The sequence below is a fragment of the Plectropomus leopardus genome, chromosome 8 (assembly GCF_008729295.1).
Source record: "Plectropomus leopardus isolate mb chromosome 8, YSFRI_Pleo_2.0, whole genome shotgun sequence".
NCBI classification, from domain to species: Eukaryota; Metazoa; Chordata; class Actinopteri; order Perciformes; family Serranidae; genus Plectropomus; species Plectropomus leopardus.
In genome coordinates this window covers 13,535,453-13,557,172 of record NC_056470.1, presented here as the reverse complement: position 1 = coordinate 13,557,172, position 21,720 = coordinate 13,535,453, and the positions used below count along the sequence as shown (strand labels likewise).

The 21,720-nt window shown below is 41.1% G+C and overlaps 2 protein-coding genes across 7 annotated transcripts in view; both read left to right on the top strand.

Annotated features, from left to right (window-relative positions):
* Positions 1-4,328, top strand: part of LOC121947426 (forkhead box protein J3-like) — a 75,315-nt gene extending 70,987 nt beyond the window's left edge. For 3 of the 5 annotated variants that reach the window (XM_042492484.1, XM_042492482.1, XM_042492483.1), the window contains one exon: positions 971-4,328. In XM_042492484.1, coding sequence (XP_042348418.1) covers positions 971-1,095 — 125 coding nt within the window. In that variant the 3' untranslated portion in view covers positions 1,096-4,328. The remainder of the gene's footprint in view (positions 1-970) is intronic. The other 2 variants (XM_042492486.1, XM_042492485.1) reach the window with 1 other exon arrangement.
* Positions 4,329-6,898: 2,570 nt separating this feature from the next.
* si:ch211-156j16.1 (uncharacterized protein LOC564557 homolog) lies at positions 6,899-20,377 on the top strand. Of its 2 annotated transcripts, XM_042492346.1 has the most exons (5): positions 6,899-7,377; positions 14,844-15,239; positions 16,335-16,443; positions 16,932-16,980; positions 18,775-20,377. In XM_042492346.1, exons 1-5 carry the CDS (start codon positions 7,314-7,316, stop codon positions 18,829-18,831), a joined length of 675 nt encoding a protein of 224 aa, XP_042348280.1. In that variant the 5' UTR covers positions 6,899-7,313; the 3' UTR covers positions 18,832-20,377. The 2 variants fall into 2 exon arrangements, with proteins under 2 accessions (XP_042348280.1, XP_042348281.1); XM_042492347.1 differs by lacking the exon at positions 16,932-16,980 and having other exon boundaries at positions 6,900-7,377.
* Positions 20,378-21,720: the final 1,343 nt, after the last annotated feature.

Here is a 21,720-nt window from a genome sequence, read left to right as displayed (position 1 = left end):
CTATTGCAACTCAACACCTATTTGACAGTCTGAAAAATGAATTTTCTAAGCTACAGTGGCTATATTGGATTATATTACAAGATATCTGTACAAATTTTTTTCACCCTCTATATCTATTGTGAAAGTCAAATTACAACAGTGATTCATTAAAATCACTAAAAATCATTGTCATTGTTTCCAGGTGGAAGAGAATTTTAAGGCATGGTGGATTATTGGAGGCTGTTCTCAGGATCTCTGTGATTTTGAACTTTTTAAGACTTAAAGACTGATCCCCCATGACATAATCAGATGCCTTTTTCTGTTCAGAATATCTGTGACCTGTACTTTATCCTACTCGTATATGATTAAAATTCAAAACATCTGGAAAAACTCCACAGCTGCGTCTCTTCCCGGGATCATGAACTGGTTACTCAAGATAATCCGCAGACCTTGTTGTGAGCAGTTCATGTAGGAACTATTCTCTGTGCACCGAACTACATCCGCCAAAAGTATCACCTCACAGAGGGAAGCGTGAAACTTCTGCTAGTTCATCTGCCACCACTGAGCAAGCAAATGTTAGACCTCAGCTGAGGAGGATGCCATTATGTTACAGCTCGTGCTGTCATGAGCATGAGTCTCTAACCCATGAATAGATGCGCGCTTCCTTCTGCGCAGTGATTCGGTTTTTGGGTGTAGTTCAGTCGAAAGAAAAAAGTTCCTACATGAAACTGTCCAATTATAATGATTTCTGAAAAGAGACAATGCTGTTTTTCCAAAGTTTTTTTTGGCGCTTTGACACTAAGCCTAGTGTCATCTAGCTCCATTGTATTGGAGAGAAGGCAGATATCTCAATGGCTGTTATCTACGACACTCTGCAGCTCACGCTAAAATTATCTAGATTGATAAATAGCTATACAGGTGAGAAGAAAAATATGTAGATTTGATTTGGGGGTGAAAGGTCCCTTTAAGGTATCTGCTCTTCCATGTTCAGGTCATCTCAGCCAGCTGAGCCAGCAGCAGCAACAACACAGGCTGCCTCTTGGACACTTCCAGGTGAGACGCATGCTTGCTGCGGATGACATCCAGGACGACTTTGACTGGGACTCCATCGTCTAAACTGAGCCGTTAATGGAACAGAAGGATGAAAAGAGAGACAAGTGATGACAGGTGAGGTATGGAACTAGCCGACCCCCTTTCACCTGTGTGAAAAAAACAACAGAAGACAATCCAACAGAAAAAAAAACGGAGAGTAATTTTTCTGATCTTGCTGGCTTTTTATTTTCCTGATACAAGTGGATGGTGAGTCTAAAGACAATCATTTAAAAAAAACGGGACTTACTTGGATTGGACCAAGCCGACATGTAAACACACATCGTCCAAAGCGAAATGTCGTCTGAAGCTCTCTGAATTGTCTCATGTCGTGTTTCCCTCCAGTGCCAACAGGGTTAAAAGTCGCCAAAGTGTTGTCAAATGGTCTGTGAATTTCTTTTTTCTTTGTTTCGTTTGTGTTTTAACTTGTGTCCGATATCTGCCAAGTTTCAGTGCCTGTGCCTGAAATGAATAGAAACATTTGTCCCCTCTAAACTCCCTGCAGAAAAATCATCTGTCACACACATTTAACAAACTTTTTCATCCTTTTCCTCCTCATCTCATTAGTCTCGCTAATATTGAGCAATCTTTGTGGCTGTGGCTCTTTACAGCTACAGTTAGAAGGAGGATTTATGAAGGAGGAAGTAATGATGGTGTGTCTGCTCAGTTTGAAACAGCAGTGGTTGGGTGAAGCACCACCTGCTGGTTAAAACAGGCTCCATCATAACTTCCTTTGCCTGAAGAAGTTCTATGCACCACAATCTGCAATCTGCTCTTAGTTTGTTCTGTCACCCGGCTGTAAACCTTTATTTTATCATTTTTAATGTCGTTATTGTGCGTGTGAACAGTCCATGGTGCCATGTTCTCAGGGTGTTACAGTCAAATACCATGTCAGACCAACACAAAGCCATTTACACCTTTGTATGCGAGGTTCCTATGTGTTGTTCGGTGCTGTCAGTGTTCACTTCCTGTTGGCGAACAGCGAGCCTCCTGGTGACTGTGGTCATAAAGTTTAAAGGTATACTATGCAGGATTTACCCTAAAAAGACTGTAGATTCTTACAGAAGTAATCCCTCTAAATCATCACTTATGACCCACTAGAAGTGTGGTGTGATGAATTTATCTGCAGAGATTCTGCCCGCTGCCTGTATTTACTTATTTTCTTCTTATTTTGATGTTTCAGGACATTCCTGGGCACAGCACACAGGTGAGGTCAGGACTTTATTGATAAATAGAAACCAGGGGCTGTATTCACTAAGCTTACAACTACAAAGACTTTCTCTTTGTGAAAAAAAATTAAGAAAATTCTTGAAATTGTTTCCTTCTCTAAGAATTTTCCCTGAAGGTTAAGAAAGTCTTGGTATGATAAAAGTTATCTAAATCATCTTAGCCCTCAACAGCTGTCATGGTGAAAAATGGCTATGGAGAGGAGGACTTTTAAAGAGACTTAAGAGTTTCTTAAGCAAAGGAGAGAATGGCCAAAAGGACAAAGACGTAGGACATTTATTCTCCAAACGCTGGATGACAGTGAGTTAAGAAAGACTATAGATTAGATCATGCAGAGATAAAGTTTTTGGTCGATCTTATTAGAGATTTGCTCACATCTCCCACCCAATGCAACAACAATACAATGCCAACAACATATTGATTTGTAACTGGAAAAGCACAAGAGTGCTGCAGGGATGAGTGGTCTCTGTCAACTTTCCCCCTTAGCAGAGTGATCACAGAATTGATTACAACACCTCATTTCCCCATTACCCCAAAAATAACTTAGCTCAGAACCGAAGAAGTTGGTTCACAGCTGGAACATGGTTATTTGTGGAAATATGTGCTTAATTGGTGGAAAAGGGGTATTTCAGTCTCATATTGTGACGCAGTTCATTTCATTTCCACTGAGTGAAAAAGGACAACCAATCACATCTGTTAAACGAATGAGTCATACCTAGCAACAGGGTCAAAACACCTCCTCACTAACATTAAAGTTCCTGTCCTTTCTTGCTCATAGTTGCTCTGAGAATTGTCCTGTATCACTCCTAAGCTAATATCCATGCTAGAAGTTTTTAGGATAAGTTAGGAGCTCACTGAGTGTATTATCAGAATATTTGTTTATAACACGGCTGCCAGACAGTAAGCAGCACGCATCCAAGAGAGAGCTATGAAAATCATAAAAACAGCGCAAAAACACTGCAAATATAGCAAGGCAAAATGTCAAAGCTAGTTCCAAAATGAGAAATGTCTCTGGGGTTGGCCTCCATTTTTGCTTTTTTGTTTAATGCTTACAAACAATAAGTAACAACTTCTGCATAGTATACCTTTAAAACCTTCATTTGTCAGCTTATAAGCTAACTGATAGAAAATACTGTGGAATAAGCTTTTCAGTAGCTCAAACAACAGCCACTAATTAAAATAGAAATGAGACGCTGGCTATGCTTGGACTTTGTCAACTATAAGACCTAGTTTTCTGAGGTATAATTCAGTTTGTCAAGGTTTTATAATTTTGGGAAAGTGCATATCAATAATGAGCAGGCAGAGAAGTCATTTCAGAATGCCTCATTTATGAGAGGATGAGCAGTTTTTGCACAACACCAAGCTTGATAGCATCTAGTGAATGAGAAATAAAAGAAAACCGTGAGCATTTTTATTTCTTTGTTTCAAAAGACATTAAAAAATAATAGATGAACAAAGGAGCAAAGACTAAACAACAATTTCAAATGCTCAACTTTTCTTACTGTGATGTTTAATTTTGTCTGTGTACAAGTGTGTATAGTCCGCTCTGATTTCCTTTATCATACAGCTTGAAAAATACACATCAGAAAGAAATAATTTGTTCATATTAAGTGGGTACAAAGTGAAATATGGGACCTTAAAGTGCTCTTTTGTTTGGAAGATCTCCGTGATTGTTCGAATGGTCTAAACAAGGTCTCATTTAAAAAAAAAAAAAAAAAAGTAAGAAAAATACTCTTTATTATTGCCATTAAATGCTGTATTACAGTGACCAGCATATATATATATATCTTGTATGTTTGTGTGTTGTTGTCCATGTAAATAGCAGTATGTTACTCCAATGTTTGCCCTTGAAAAACAGACTGAGAAGTGAAAACAGCAAATGGAGAGAAAGTATTTTGTTATTTGTTCTTCAGGAGACACAATATGTACATACCTTCAGTATATTGTAAATAAGTGATACAAAAAATCGGCGTTTTGTGTGTTATAAATAATCTGTGTATGGCGGTTCAACAGTTAAAATCTGTTTCAGTGTTTATTAAAATGTCATTGGCCATTTTTACTGCTCTAACCTCACATCTGCTGTCATTATTTTACCAGCATGTTGGAGTTCATGGTCTTAAAGGAATACTTCAGCCACAAAGTGACCATTTGTAAATCAGTTAGTCACGCCGTGTTACCTTGAATTTGTGAAGAAAATGTTTTTTTCAAACGTCTCAGTGGAAAACGGCAAACATGTCGATTAATAGGTTGAAGGTTGAAAGTCACACAACTCGTCAGTGGTGGATTAAGTGCCTGAAAGCCATACTTAATAAATGTAAAGATATCTTATTAGAACATGACTTTGGTAAAAGTTTAAGTCACCTTTAAAATGTATGACTTACCTAAAAGTCTTGAAGTTTCTTATATTACATGTATTTAAGTATGAAAAAGTAATTGAAAAAGTATTAAAAGTACAAATAAATGCTGGTCATTTAAAAGAACAGTTAAAGGGGGATTGGGGTTAGGGAAAAACAAGGTCTTCTTCATACCTTAAAGCATTTAAAGAAAACCTTTGAGCTTCAAGACTGACACATGGCAGTGAAGCAAGCACAACACAGTTACCTGCCACAAATCACCTTAAAAAACTACTTTCCCTCTCTGTTGTGGGACTCCACTTTCTGTGTCCATTATAAGGTCGGTCTCAATGTCAAGTGCAATGTTAGCACAAGCTTACTTGCCCGCATGTAATTAACCACAATCTAAATTGCAAGCGGGGACCACTGATTTGCCAAACCTTCCTATTTTATTTTTTAGTAATGAAGTAACAAAAATACTTAGGAGATGTTTTGGATTCCATGTTTACATTTATTTAGGAAAGCGGAGAAAAAGTGAAAGGCGGCAGAAATATATAAACTCAAGTAAAATACAGAAACTCCGAAAAATACTTGAGGATTGTACCAAAGTAATATTACTTTGTTAATACACCCCAGCAATTTGTGCAGAATAATTCAGGTCTCATTTATCCAGTGCTTTCTAAACACATGCATTTTTCACAAAAATCGTATTATTTAAAACTGAACTGGAAGTGAAATGTATCTCTGCTGTCTCCAAAGCCAGACTGCAGTACTAAGGCTTTTAAGTGAGAGTGCATGTGTCAGGAAGTACTGAGCATGCAAGTAAATAAGTGAAACTTGGATTATACTACACAAATTTTGTGAGAATTCATATAGTTTTGCTGTTGTTAAACATAGTCCCCATTCAATCAATACATCAGTGTGTTCCCAGTTCTCGGTTGCTCTCACAAATTCCAAAGTAACACTTTATGACTAATTAACCCGTTAACTCCTGGATCGACATCAGTTTTCCTGTGCTGCTTGGAGGAGGATTTCGAGGAAATTACCTGAAAAACAGATGGGAGGGGGGATTTATACATGTTATCAAAAAACTAGGGCAAAAAATGTCTAGAAAACATTGTTTATAATTCATACCATTATATAATAAAATTATTTTACAGATATTTTTTTTTAGGACTTAAAGGTAATTTTTTACTTTTCTTTTTCGGGCTTATTTTTGGGTCTTTTTGTTGTAATTTTGTAGTAATTTCTTACCAAGTTTTTGACCAATTCTTGTTAGGTTGTTCGTTGCCTTCTTTCTGTGTTTTTGAAGAAATCAAGCCAATTTTCTCATGTTTCAAAGGCTCAATATACAAATGGTCATTTTGTGGGTGAAGTATTTCTTTGAAGAAAACATTACGTGATGATGGACAAGTTGATATAGTGCTATATACTATACACTTTTTAAAAAAATGGAATATATTATTCAGGTTTTCACCTTTTTTTTCTTTTTTTTAAATAATTTTTTCTTGCTTGGCTTTGTGCTGCTCGGCCCCTCGCAGCTTGTTGTCCAACAGGTGTCAGCCTAGTGCCAAGCAACAGTTTGTTTGCCCTCCATCTGCATGTAAACTCACAGACCACCCATGCTTGTCTGTGAGAAAGTCACACAATGTTCTCACTGTATTTACGGCTCCTTTTCATTGGGAAAACCTGCTTAAAAAGCAGCTCTCTCTTGCTGCTGTCTGCCGGCCACAGATGTACGCTGCCACTTTTCTTTTTTAGAACAAGGTTGATGATTTAAAAGATCAATACAGATGCTTGTTTCACTCGCTGTTTGCTTACTGTTAGAGACTGTGATCCAGTCGAGCTGTTGCAGACACTTTCTTGGCTCCTAACTCTGTTATTAAGGATTATTTCAGACTGCCCAAAGCTTTGTTTACACCTTGCTCCATTCATTCAGAAAGCATTTCAAAAGCCTGTTGCATCAGCTTTATAATTGTACAAGCTGGCCAGTTACAGTTTGAAGTGCCTGTTTTGTCTTGATAAATAACTCATCGGTCTATTTAACAGTATTTCTAAGTGTGAGCTGCTGATATTGCAGTGTTTGCAATATCAGCAGCGTGCACACACACTCACACATGCAATTATGCACTTAGAGTGTACGAGGGCTGGCTGTGCACCAGGAGGAGAACGCGTCGTACACGGGGCTGGACCACCTTACTGCCCCAATCCGGACTCCCTCCCTCCCTCCCAACTCAACCTGCCCCTTGCTCCTCAACCCGCCCAGCCCACCACCAGTACCAGCACCCCTCCTCCACTCTCAGCTCAGTCACACTCTCTTTTCTCTCTCCTGCTGTGTGCCAGTCCCACTCTCCCCCCCTCTGCTTCCTCAAAGTGGCCACAGCTCCTCTCTTTTCTCTTGTCCTCTTTACATCCCTCCACCACTCTCTTTCTTTCTCCAGCTGTGAGAGCGACCAGACCCGGCTCTTCACCTCCACAAGTTAAACGGATCTCAAACTTCCACTGAAGACTTCATTTTCATTCTTCAACTTTTATTTTTTGGGTACTTCACCCTTCACCCCCGTGGAGCAGCTTGGTTGGTGTGTGCCTGGCGTGTGAGCGGCAGCGTGTGCGAGGGCTCTGGTGTCGTGCTCTTTGCCCTGAGGGAGTCCCTAAAGGTTGTGAGGGAGAAAAGTTTTCACCACGATGAATGTTCAGCTGCTGCTCCTGTTGGCCCTGGCTGGCCCATTCTGTGCCTTCACACATGCAAGTAAGTGAACTCTCTGCTGTCAGCGTCCTGCCATTAGCACACTGTGTCCCCTCGCTCCCTCTGCCTCCATGTGCCCACCCCACACCTCTCTTTGTCTGTTATAATCCCTGTTGGTTCAACAATAACACTCTGGATGCTGGTTTCAGAATGCAATTCAGTTTTAATGTGTGTTACTACTTAACAACGTTCTTATGCTCAAATATTTTAGGAGACTTATAATATATATAACTAATATTTTTTAATACTTCCATCACTGAAAACTGCCTCCGATAACTGCCGGCTGTAGTCTGGCCCATATGGTCCACTGTAGCCGAGAATCAGCGTGATGGAAAAGTAAATTTAACAAAGGGGGCAACTTATTTGAACATTTGAACTCCCTCTGTCTCGCTCTCTCTCTCATTTTCCCACTACTCTCAAGCTCTTGAGGAAAAGTTTGATTTGCAGACATGAAGGGGAAATGTGATGTAATAGCAGGAGCTCTGCTGCCTCGTGTCTGTAAATTCTTGGCACTGGCAAAGAGAAGAAAGGAATATCCTTTGGAAGGCTCCCAAAACAGAGCTCATACACAGCGAGGGGGGGGGCTGTAAACTGTAACATACACCGTACACATTTATCTGAAAGCTTATCCACTGTCTCCTCTCACTTTACCCCTGATTCTCTGCTTTCTCTCTTACTGCTACTCCTCTGATTTTCTCTCTTTCTCCCTGTTTGTATGTTTTCCCTTTCTTTCTGCTTCCTTCCTTTGCCTTGACCAGCAGTGTTTGCCCAGGGCTAGCAGCAGGCACGGTGGGGGGGTGTGGCCGAGGCCTGAGGGAACTGTAGGGCAGGGCTGGCTTGCGTGCGTGTATTAATAGAGAGAGGCTCTATATTTAAGAGGGTCATATGGATGAGAGAGGAGCAAGAGTCGGGAAGAGAGCAACACCCGGTATGTGATGAGCTTTAAGAGGCGCCCCACCCTCTTTTACTCACATGTTGTTAGTCCACGCAGCACGCCGCCCCTTGGCATTTACCCATCTTTGGTGGGGTATCAAGCTTTACCACTTAAACCCCCCTCCTTTCCCACCTCTCCCCCCTGTCTCTTAACAGTTCTCAAACCCGCTGCCCCCATCCCAGCCTGATGAGTCTGGACCCCGGGGGACAGGGTTGGTGTAGGCATTGGGGGGGAGCAGAGAGGGGTTGGGTCTATTTTTAAACAACAACCTTTACCGGTCGGAGGCGACGTGCCTACCCCATTTCCATGGAGGTTTACTCTGAAAAAAGAAGTCCTTAAACTTTCAGAATGATTCTCAGCTCAGCCGTCTCAGGGAAACAAAGAAAATAGCTCATTCCACATCTATGCTTCACAAATGGGGGTTTTTAACTCCCTCACGCCTGCACGCTTAACTAGCAAACCCTGTGTATCCTGTAAAACCCTCACACTGCTACCCCCCGCCCCCTTCCCTCCGGTCTCCCGGTCTCCGTCTTAATGAGTTTTGTCTGCCTCTCTGGGCCTATAACATCCCCATCACATCTGGCTGCTGAAGGGAGAGGTCAGTGCCCTTTGTCCGTGCCCACTTCTAGAAGTGACTCAAATGTTGCGTTCATGCTCCAAATATGAGACACATGCTGGTAAAGAGGGACCATGAGGAACGGAGCACTTCTCACGTCAACAGAGTCTCATTTTGAGAAGAAAAAAAAGCTCAGTCATACTTTTTTTTTCTCAGACATAAATTTTCCACAAGGAGAAAGAAACATCTGTTTATGGAAAGGAGGCAGTTTTAGTCGGGACCAAGCCCAAACCCTGGTGACTCCAGACTGTAACAGTGCTTATAGCCCAAACCTCCCCGTGGAGATTTTTTTTGTGTCTCCTCTGTGAGTCCTGACACAAATGTCTCATATCTCTAGCACCTACGTGTGCTGCAGGGTGAGACATGGTGCGAGAGAAAGTAAGGAAAAAAAATTAGAGCTGCTGACTAAGGAACACTTACACAACTGGGTGGGTGTTTTATGATGTGGGAGTCAGACTTGAAGGTTAGTGAGATTAGAAATACATTAAGAGGCTTGCTTGGTGATATTGTAAGTCTGGAGTGTTTAGTTTGAAAGAAAAAGGAGAGAGTTGGAAGGCGTTGAGTGATGCCACAGCATGATCTGTTTATTTTGCCTTTTCTACTATGGTTGCATTTAATGTCACCCCTGCACTGATTCATTACATTTTAGGAATTTAATCAGACCTGTAAAGCCAAAGATTAAAGGCCCGCTTGATCTCGCTCTGGACCAGTTTCTGCCCCTGGCAATGGCGGTCCAGATGGGACTTGTTTCATGTCCTCCTGTCTACCAGGAGGAGGAAAATCTGTTACTGTATGAGTGTGGACGCTCATTGTGTTGTGTCTGTTGATAAGACTGTCTGAGAATATTCCACTCCAGTCTGTCTCCTGTGTGCAATGCAAGGCACACCCCAGTATCTCCATAGCTGACTCCTACTGGCCGAGCGGGGGAGGTTGCTCCGCGCGGCATCTCGTCAAAGCGCGTTGAGTTGGGCAGGGCGCCTATCTCTCACATTTCCCTCCTCCAGCGCCAAAAAAACATTCCTGGGCTCCAAAGGTGGACACACTCCCTCACACCGTCTGCACGAACCCTTTCCCTCCTACACAGGACTGTGAATTAGAAGCTCACACAGGCACACACACACTCACACACACACTCACACACACAAATGTGGGGGCCTCAGTGACAGCTGATTGTGATCGTAATGGATGGAAGCTGCTACTCCCTCTTTTCCTGTCTCACACTGCATATCGTTGTGTCCCTCCCTCACTCTTACACTCTCTGTGGAGGTTTTATTTATGCCAGGCAGGAGCGAAGCCCCACGTGGGTGCCAACACCTCTTTCTCACAGCTTTTTGTTGTGTTCCTGTTCCCTTTCTTCCAACTTTTTTATTCTTTCTTTTATTCTCTTCCTCAATGTGCATCCCATCACTAAAGCTTAGTAGAGGGAAATTTTAAAACCAATGTCATTTATCGGCTTAATCACTGGCACTCCCAGAAATTTTTTAAAAGCCGTGGCCAGATGAGGCCGCTGAAAATCCCCCAGAAAAAACAGAAATCCATGACATAATTTCAAGCATTTGATTAAGCTGTTGAAGTATATAGGCTAGTTTACTAGTTCTGTCAATATGAGAGTTAAGGAATTGCATACTGATATATTTTGGTTTCTTATTTCACAATTAATATCACAATTGTTTCTGATGTGCATCGACTAAAACCACTACAGTGAACATTTAAAGTTCCACAACAATTGAGTTTTGATGTGTAATGTGTCTGTATATACACATGTTTGGCAATTCATTGTTCTTCAGATAGGCTGGTTGTTGAATATACAGCCTTAATTTAAGGGAGTACATTGACTGTAAGGAATAAATCATTTACTGGGAGCAAGATTAAGGGAAGGATTGTGAGTACCCATAGAACTCATTTTCATCCAGATATCAAGTGACCTCTTTAAAAATGGTCATGCCAGTTGGTCCCTTGCTAAAATTTAGCCTTACTCTGGAGCATTATTTAGCCTCCTCTCTGACAAGTTATGCCATCATAGCTGGTACCAGTTGATGCCTTAGTTTAAGGCAAGAGGGAAATCCAGGTACTTCAAAAGTATGCAAACGTCAAAAACAAAGAGGATTTACATTAAAAAGCCTTTATTATAGTGGCTAAATCATTAAAAAAGCCAAATTGTTTTGACCAAACACCGGCCTAACCAAACATATGCATTTTGGATGTAGACCAATTGATGCCTTTGTTTGTCTGGTTTTACAAGACACCACTGCTCAAAAAATGGCAACACATTGAATCCAACTGAATACAATTATTTTTTTAGTAACAGGAGTTGGGTCCCCCCCCCCCCCGGCTCTCCCTTGGGAGCGCCACTGGTCCCATTTACCCCATTATTATTTGAATTTCTTTCTGAAACCTATGATTACACACAGTGTCATCACCAGCTGTACTTACCTCCTCTCTTAATGTTTACATAATGAGTGAGAAGGTAAGAAAATCTGTTTTGTAATTTGGGTGAATCAACCCTTTAATGCCCAGTCAGTGGCTGAGGCAGCCACACACTCATACACAGACATAAACACAAGCTCTATGAACTCAGTGGCACTGTGGCAGGATGAATTTAGGCTGTTTCATGCTTCACATGGAAACATACGCGAGAGAGCACGTGTGGTCAAAATGATGTAATGGTGGGTAAAGTGAACCGACCATTTAGAATAATAAGAACAACGCCACAGTTACGTAAACGTGTCTGAGTCTAGGATTGAAGGAATGAAAAAGAAAGTTGAACGGCTTCCAGTTCTTTTGTGTTTTTATTTGCAGAGGGGATCTGAGTGTCCTCGCAATGACACGGTGCTACATATCTAGAGAGGTTGTTGAGTGGGTGACTCAAACCCCTATCAGCTTTAGGGGTCCTGATCCTGTGCTCTGACCCCCCTTGAGGATTAACTGGGGGTCACTTACATACATGCTAACCACTTCACACATGGCACACATCTTGCTGTGAGCAAAGACAACAGACCATGTTCACAATGAAATCGAGCAGCAGCAGGGTGGAGGGGAGCTCTCCCTCCACCCCCTCTCCGGGGATTCAGCCTTCTCAAAGGTTTCAGCAGCAACAAACCTATCCTTAGGGAGTGGCAGGGTCATGGCGTGAAGACGGAGGAGAAGCAGATTAAAAGAAAACGAGAGAGGGGACGACACCGCAACAGTCTTAGTGTGTTACTCACTATGCAGCTGTATTAACCCGCGATAGTCAGCACAGTGGGAAGGAAATACTACTTAGAGCTAATTGTGGGAACTGTACACATAATGAAGCAATTGTTGGAGGGGGTTGAGGGGGCGATTACACATAGCGTACAGCCATAGTCTGTGAAGCGCAGACAATTTTATCATCGCTTACAGACTTTCCAAACAAACAGTCTGAGTCGTCTTTAGAAAAAAAAACCCCGTCAGTACTCTGCCGCAGTGGGAACAAATGTTTTGTTATATTTATCCCGCCTGTTGCTAATGAACACGCTAGCCAACACAGGAATAACTGCACCGGTTGTTCGACCATTCAGTTATTTTTACCCTTGTAAAGTATTCTTTATTATTTTAAGTATTTAGAACAATCAGAGAGAAAACGGGGATGGAGAGAGCATGATGTCAGACGCTAAGTTTGGAAGATTGTTTCTGGTCTCTGCAGTAAGAATGTTTTCAGGGAGAAGTCGTTTTAAAGATTTTTCTAAGAGAAAAAGAGATTTCAGGCCAACATCTTGTCAGTGGAAAGTTAACTCTAGACCATAATTTTGGTGCCACACTGAAATCTACCTCCTTAATTTTGAAGCAGTGCTGTCCAGGCTAAGCTTTCAGTTGTGGCTGAACGTGGGGAGATGGAGTTCTGGTTATTGGAGGGAAATGATTAGGTTGAACCCCAGGCCGCTTCATAGTCCAGACCTTGATGAGAGACACAAGGATAAATACATGCCTTTTTGCAGATGGTAAATACAAAATGGGAGCCTCCATTTAACTGAGAGCAAAGACGATGAGCTCTTGAGCTCTTACAAAACTTTATTTTAATCATTCAAAAAAGGTAGTTAAGATTGACATCGTGCTACAATTCCACAAATCTTTATTAATAAGCGAGAAAAACAAAAGCTACAGGTGCTTTCAAATTGTATGGCTGATATTTCTCAGTATGTTCAGTCCACCATTTCATCAAACCTCCCTGACTCTTTCTTAAACTGCAAATCATCCAGTCATGGCGTCTCTCATCACACCATCAGGCGTTGTCCCTGCAGCCCCACCCTTTACGTGTTAAGTGGCAGAGGGTTAACAAAGCCTTCCCGCGCTGCTCTCACAGGCTGCTCACTCCACAGGAAATGAGGCAGACGATGTGGCATGCATGCACGCAAACACAGTCTTAAAGACAGGATGGAGGGGGTCGGGATGTGCGTTTTTATGAAGTCACAGGGCGTGGTGGTCGTGCAGTCACGGTAGCCATGTGTCAATGATGGTTGTTAAGAAAAGAATGTGAGAAAGAGGAAAGGTCATATCATCATGTCAGGGAGGAATCTAAACATTTGTCATGTCCTTTTTGACCTTTTTTGTACCCATTTGAACACACTGGGTGCCATTTCTGTGTCAGTTGCCTGTCTGGACATAATGTAACTGGCCAAGAGGCAGAACAATGTATAGGCAAGCTAGACTGAATCACTATGATATAGTAGGACTGGGTGATGATTTCTAATTTATTGTCCCCTCTATTTAAACGCATCAGGATTAAGTTTACAGTCCCCTCATCTGAAGATTGCAGGATTTTGTGCTCGAGGAAATAGAAGTTAATATTACTTTTTAGAAGGTGAATTTTATTACTTTAGTAAAGATAAATAAGATATATAAGTATATCATTCAAATTTCAGAGGGGGATTTCAACGTACCTCACAATTCCATTCGGATTCAAATGGTTATGATGCTATTATAAGATGATTATCAATGTGTTTTGATACATCAGATTTTGTTATATATATATATATTTCCAGACATGATTCATTGCTTTCTCACTTTGTGACTACCTACTTATAGCTTATTTGTAATGATCTATTATTGGAATAAACAGATTATTTTTTTTCCAATATCTTTTATTAAAACAGTAGGTGTAGTAGTAAAAAATGGAAGATGTAAATCACAGAGTGTATAAATAATGGACGTAGCGACAATGAAGTCACCTACTGGTTTGTAAACTTCTCATTTTGAAGCCTCACCATCTTGGTTTTTTGAAGCCAGAAGTGACCATATTTGTATGAGAGTTTGGAGCTGTTAAGCAGCGAGCGGTGGATCTGACTTACAAACTGCAGCCAAGTGGCCTTTCCCTTAATGATGTGTAACTTTAAGCCTTAATGAAATTGAAACTGGTGAGAAATATTAAATTTCATGTCAGTACAGTTGTCATAAATGTTGAAATTATCTATAGGGACCAGAACTTTGAAATGTTGGGCATTTTAACATAGGGGTCTGTGGGGATTTACTCAGTTTTGGAGCCAGCCTCAAGTGGCCATTCAAGGAACCGCAGTTTTTGGCACTTCTGCACTGGCTTCATTTCTCAGCCTAAGAAATATCTGCTTGAGGTAAACATCACATAGGCTATCTTTTGAAATCACTTACGTTTCACCATTAAATTGGTTCAGCTGTGCGGAACGTGCAGCCCGGTCTTACAAAATTGTCACTGGTGATCGTAATGTCGACAGTTGGGTTTTAAAATTCCCATTATTGACTTTTCTGCATTGAGACATGATCTTTCAAGATCACACTGCATCTAAAATCATTTTTTTCCTCACGCCTACAAATCATATGACAGAGACAATATGCGTGTATACAATAACAGTGAAAACAGCCACAGTAACAGATTGTATTCATACATTAAGACCTGCATGTGAACCCATCTTTGCCCCCTCTCTGCAGGCCCCACAGGGATCCCTGAAGACCTTGCTGAAGTTCCTGTCACTTCAACACCAGCCGCCGTCCCGGAAGCTACCGAGGCTCCACAAGAGGAGCTAATTGTTATCACTGGTCCAACTGCAACCGAACCAGTGTCAGCCCATAAAGAAGTAGATGTTGTCACTGAGGCGGAAGTTAGCACTGAGGCAGTGACTCCTACCATCACTTTCAATACTGAAGCAGCCGTCGTTGAGACAGAAACTCCTCCTGCTGCTACTGAAGGACAAGAACTCATCACCGATCCTCCTGCCTTGCAGACCGCAGCCCCCACTGAACCAAAGGAGGCTGAGGCCCCAGCCGAGGCGACGGCAGCCGCCAAGACAGAGACGGATGACGGTGTGATCGTTGAAGATCCAGACGGTGAGGAATGAGTGGGAGGGGAGCGGAGGCAGTGTAAACGTGGTTAGTTGTTGAGTTTTTGGTTTAGTTTATTTACAAGGGTTTTATGAGACTCTCTATGAGCAGGCCTGCTGCTGGGGTGGCAAAGGGTGCAGATGACCCTTGGCCCAAGGCCCTGGGGGGGGGCATGCAACGGTCTGTGCTATGTGGATGTGATGAGGGGCCCGATTTGAAAAATGTTGTCCCCCTGTCAATAATTTCTAATGGCATGCCTGTCTGTGAGCCAAATGTGAGGGGAATATGTTTGGCAGGGCCACAACAACGTTTAAAAGTCACAAGCAGGTCGATATCTCTCCAAATATCTATCAAATAAGTCTATATAGTATTTTATTTAGTTTTAAGATTAAGCTACTGGTCTAGCCAGTAAATAAATAGCCTTTACATTACATTAACATCTTGACATTTGTCTTGCATTAACACACATTGTTTTTAGATTTTGCATTGTAAATATCTGCTCATTTTTTGGCAGTTAGATAGATAGATAGATAGATAGATAGATAGATAGAACCCATTTATTTTAAATTCAGACAAATGGTATTTTTTAATATTTAAATTGTAGTTTACATCTATTCTGTATTTATGTTTCTTGATTTTTCCAGCACTTTTACTTTTGTTATTCAGAGGACTTAAAATAATCATCAATTACCAATGGGTGGAGTACCATCATATTCCCCTATCCCTTCCCTCCCTCCACCCATATTCCAAAGTAAACTGACAAATACACGAAACAACACTGAAACAACCAAAAAAAAAAAAAATCAAACAGCAACAAACAACAATAAATACACAAAATCAGCAAAAGTGGCAAAGCTGTAAGTAATACAATCATAATATGCCCCTAATTCCTGGTCTACCTGCATCCTTAAAGGCTCAGGGCCAGAAGTGGTTGATTTCATTTTCTCTTTTTGTGTTTAATGTAATTTACCAATACACCTAAGCAAATTTATTGTGTTTGAAAGACCGCTCGGCAGTTAACTAGGTTCTGATCCTGAAAACTGGTGGGCTAAAATCAAAAGCAAACTGAAGTCTGAAAAATGAACTCTTTCTGTCCCACAGAGGGCCTGAGTTCTGGCCAGGTAGTCGGCATCGTGATTGGCGCTTTGTTGGCAGTGGTCATCGTCATCGCTGTGGTGATCGCTGTGGTGAGGAGGATGGGAAAATACTCGTAAGTATTTAAATCTGTAATGGTGAATACACACACACACACACACACACACACACACACACACACACACACACACACACACACACACACACACACACACACACAGCTTGAATCCATGTGAATGCAGGCAGTTACACTGATATTGTGCAGTGAGTCATCACTTCTGGCCTCCTCTAAATATGGAGCGAGAGAACAGCATGAGCTTTTAGTCATCACTGACACATCCTATGATGAAATAACATAGGCAGTGATGTAATGGCTCTTGGAGAGAGAGATTTGGTCTGTGTGATAAGATGACCTGGCATGCCCAACACAAACTGCGTAGGATTTCGACCATAATTGGTCTCCGCATGGTCGACCGTCTCCCTCTTGAGAATAAGAGACATCCCATCCAAGTGACAGCGTTCCCACGAGCCACACCCCCCTCCCCCGAGAATACTGTCCTGAGCTGCATGTCTTGCTAATGATGGATGTTTCTTGTGTCACAGGTCTGCCAAGAGCAAAAAACCTGCGAAAAAAGACAGCGTTATGGTTTCTGTAAATTTCTCTCTTTGATTCTTCCAGCTAATCACTTTAACCCTTTCAATTCAAGCCTATCGTGATCCTAATTCTCAGATGTGTAACAGATGTCTTTTCCCCAAAATCCACCGACAGAGTTCGATACTTGTTGCTGCTTCTGCTGACACACAGTCACATGGCCCAAAAGAAAAATTGGGCATTCATGGTGACAAGTAGCTCGATTTTGCCTTTAAATTGAGCTTGTCTATTGACTCAGTGTCTGTCTATGTGGCCAGCAGCCTGAAAGCAGGCTGGTTTTATATCCAAAGCTTGATTTGACCCATGGAAGCAGAGGGCTCGTGTTTGTCAGAAGTGGGGCAGCAGCACAAAGTCATCAACTTCTGTTTGGTGTATGTCTCAGGAACTAATTAATCAGTCTGTCTGTGAATATTGGTCTATTTTAAAATGGTTTATTTCGCATTATATCGCTTACTTAAGCTACATGTAGACCAGGGCTGTAAAATGTATTGATTTTTATTGTCATCACGATGTCAACTTGTGCAAAAAAAAAAAAAGAAATTGTGAAAGACTGCAATATTGCACTCAAAGATTTTTTGAGTCACTTCAAAGAGAGTATCAGTAGAATACTGTACTCGCAACTATATGCATATTCAACTATAGTCTGTTTTTATTGCTGCCTTTTCAGTTCAGTTTGTTTAATTAAAATAATTTCTTTTCTTTTTTTTCAACAAGCGATTTGTTTTATTTTAGTTAAACTGAAAGCAGCAGAATTGCACAACTGCACTTTAATATCTGTATTTATCGCAGAGGGGCGGCCCACCCATTGTTTTCCAAGTCACAAGAAAGTCTCAAGTCTTTACACTCAGGCCCCAGGTTGAGTCCCAAGTTTTGAGTCCTAAACAAGTCATAATAAACTCCCTCTTCACCAAATGTACTAATGCCAAAAAAACATAATAATAATAAATTAAATTTACAAAAATCATGAAAGATTTTTAAAATTTGTATTTATTTTTAGGACAAGTTTGTTGGAAGTTGTATCTCCATCTATAATTTTGGACTTGCACATTTTAGTTCTTCATGGTTCTCTCCTGAGTGCTGTTAATGGGGTTCAAACAAAGTGTTGACTTGCTTGGACTTAATAGCTTTAAAGTTAGTTTATTCAGGAAATGAGCAGAAATACTAATTTTGGAGATATTTTTAAAAATAAAATACTTTTTAATCAATGGGTTTGGATAGAGGCATTGAGTATTTTCAAATCAAAAGACTTGAATCTAAGTAAAGTCACAAGTCATTAGTGTTTACATTGAGTTGCAAGTTTTTTTATGATTTTGTCAAGTCAAGTCCAAAGTTTAAAATTTGTGACGAAAGTCTGCCTTGAGTTCATGTCATGTGACTCAGGTCCACACTTCTATTTAATTGTAATATTTTTATCTCAATCAACTTCATCTTGTATTTTCCTCATATCATGCAGCCTTAATGTAGAATGAAGACTAATCATATCAACGCCAAAACAACCTGACTTTAAAACATGTCTCCCTTTTTAAAGTTTTATATAATCAAGCCTCTTATATATTATTGTTATTTCTTTTTTGTTTTTTGACCTACACCTTTAATCTTTTAATAAAATCTACAAACCAACATTTTTCACCACCCGTGTTGTTGTCAGTGTTAAATTAATTGTAAACCAAGAGACACTAAACTCAACAAAAATTAATAAACTTTAAGATATATTGAACTTCGTAACACTAACTGCTACAAGTACAATACCTCCTTTTCCAACCTGACTAACTCTTTCTTTTTTTAATCCCACAGCCCCTGAGGAAAAAGTCGGCTAAGCAGCAGGAGCGCCCAAGGTTCTGGAAATTCTGAACTACTGAACTGTGACGTCATTCGCGATCATTAAAACAAGCACGATACCAGAACTAAACTAATCTAACCAGGACTCTGGACTGTTGCCAAAAAAAACGAGGGGGAGGGAGGCTTGTGTGTGTTTATGTGTGTACTGTATGTATGTGAGACAAGAGGGGTACATGAGCAAACCTCCTCACCTCCCCCCCGCTACCTCCCTGACCCCCCCAGGAGCCTCTGATATAAAAGGCTCCGTCCTCCCCTACTCCTTCAGGGAGAGAACAAAACAAGGTGACGGCAGGATGTCACAATGAATTTCAGGCCTTTTCAAATGCATTTTGCTAAAAAAGAAAAAAGAAAAAAAGAGGGAAAGAAAGGTAGAGGATTATCTGACATCGAGGGATAAAATCTCTCTCCTTTAAAGAGTGACTGATTTAGATTTGCATGGAAGTTTGAGAGGACATTAAAATGAAAAATACAGAGAAAACAAAAGGAAATTAAATGCGCATAAGAGGTGGAAGCAGAAGAGACTTACAAATTCCACAGGATGTATATACAATGCAAGGGGACTACATAGTATACAGCTAATGACTTTCTCATATGTTGCAGTTGCATAGGCTAGTGTTTGATATTATGGAATACACAGTACATACGTGCAGCCTTAGGCTATTGTTGTGGCTAACAGACCTTTACAGCACCCCTGGGCACCAGTTAAAGCATTTTCTCATGTAGCCTGAATCCCTGATATGTTGGCCAACTGTATGAAGCACCGTGTGCAGAAGTTGTCTCGACATAACACACTCATGAGCTCTGAGGGCTAGAAAGGAAAAAAGGACACCCTCATTTGCAAGAGTAACGTGACATTCTGCCCACTTTAACACTGACATATAAAAACCTAATACATATCTGTGAAATTTAGCAGAAGGGTTTGTGCCACTGTCTCTGGTATTCTCTAGGTAGTTAGGAGGATTTTAACTTTTGAAGTGCATTATTAATGTGAATTGACTGTACTTTTTAACTGCCACCCATTCCAAAAAACGACAGCTTTGACGACTTCTGCCTTGTTTGTTTGTAAAGGCCTACAGCCAGTGGTTATTAGACATAGCATTGTCTAGGCAATGTATTCATTCTGTTAATAGGTAGATTACCAGAACAGCCATCCGGTCTTTAAATTGAGCTAACCCCAGATTGCGTACATGGGATGACATTTTTATAGTTGCACTTAGTTTTTAGTGCACAGTGTTAGGCAGTAATGCCCTGTTTTGTTATTTTTTGCAACTGTAAGTGTGCTAAACGGGTGTACAAATAATGAAGTCTCAGCTTAGCTCCGCTTGCTTTACAAACTCGTTTAATATGTGCACTGAATGAGTGGTGTAATGTTTAATGAATAGGCTTTAGACACTGCAAATGTTTGCAACGACACGTCTTTTGTTTCCTCTCCTCTGCTTCGCCGCATATTATCAGTTTCTAGGTCTTTAATTTGTGCCATCTGATTTGTTTGAACCCTTTTATTTAATTGCGGTGTTTTTGTTCATACTGTTTCAATAAAAAACTGAAAACACTGAAAGCTCTCATTTGTCTTTTGTGTATAAAAACGGCTCTGAATGGCTTTTTCAAATATCCGTTTATTATCTTAGCCATTTCCTATCAATTACATGAGTAGCCTAGTTGCTGTGGCAACGCCTTAAAGTCAACACATTCTTAAGCAGCACTGTAGTTAGTCTTGAGTCAGGGCAAAATACTTGTGTCAGTTAAAATCTCATGACACTTATTTTCTGTTTGCAAGTGAAATCCACACACATCATTGACAAACTTCCTACATCAAGTCCTCTCTGATTGGCCCGTTTAAGTAATGCCTCGAATTTAAGAAAACACCCCTTTTCAGCAGGCAGACAAACAGCACCAAATATGGAGCAACATGTGGCTTCGGACCGTTGGGTCGGTTGAACCCTCTGACAGTTAGGTGTGTTTTTTATGTCATGTTGTGGACTTTTTCATACGGTGCTGTTAAGCTGAGGCAAGGCTCCAACAGAAGGCTGCGAGTTGCACAGAGATGCTCTGTGTCTGGCTCCCTCTCCTCCGTGTGGTTTTAGGCAGCGGCCCAACGCCCACCACCCCAGCCTCTGCCCCACCGGCGGGCTTCATAACTCTCTTTAGCTCACTCTCTTGCCTCAGACTGCTGGGAACAATGGAGTCTTTTGAGAGGGGCAGATGGAGAGGCTATGGGCCGTGGCTGTGAAGCTGCTTGCCAGCAGCTCCCTCTCTCCCCTTCAGCAAGGGGGAATTCTGTGCATCGCTGTGGGGTGGGGTCACTTCCTGGGTGGGCCTAGCATCGATCATGTGCATTTACACACTTAGAAATACTCTAACAGAGAGCTAAATCACTGTGCGCCCTCTGTGCAGATGAACACATGTTAAAACTATCATAACAGTCATGTTCCAGCAAAATGTCCCAGCAGAGGCAGTCATTAAGACACACCATAAAAGTGTGTGATTCACTGAGAGAGTCTCAGTCAGATTCATGACACACACACACACACACACACACACACGGGTCTATGCCTCATATTTAATTATCAGACTCGAAACCGCCTGCTTTATGTGGTGTGCAGGCATAAATATGAGCTGAGTGTGTGGAAGTGTTTGTGTGGTACACCATGTGCTTGTTTTGGGTTGTTATGAACTGTACATGTAAATGCGATATATCAGCCTATATTTATACATGTGAAATTAAAAAAAGAAAGAGTAATGGGTCCATCAGAATACTACACAAAGTTTCCCTCCCTTTTCCTGTGCTCACCTAAGTGACTGAGAACGTGTCTGAAAGGAAGGAAGAAACTGTTCTAGCAGATGGATGGATGAGGAAATATCTTCCCCTCTATAAAAACCACACCGGTGTATTTAAGAATG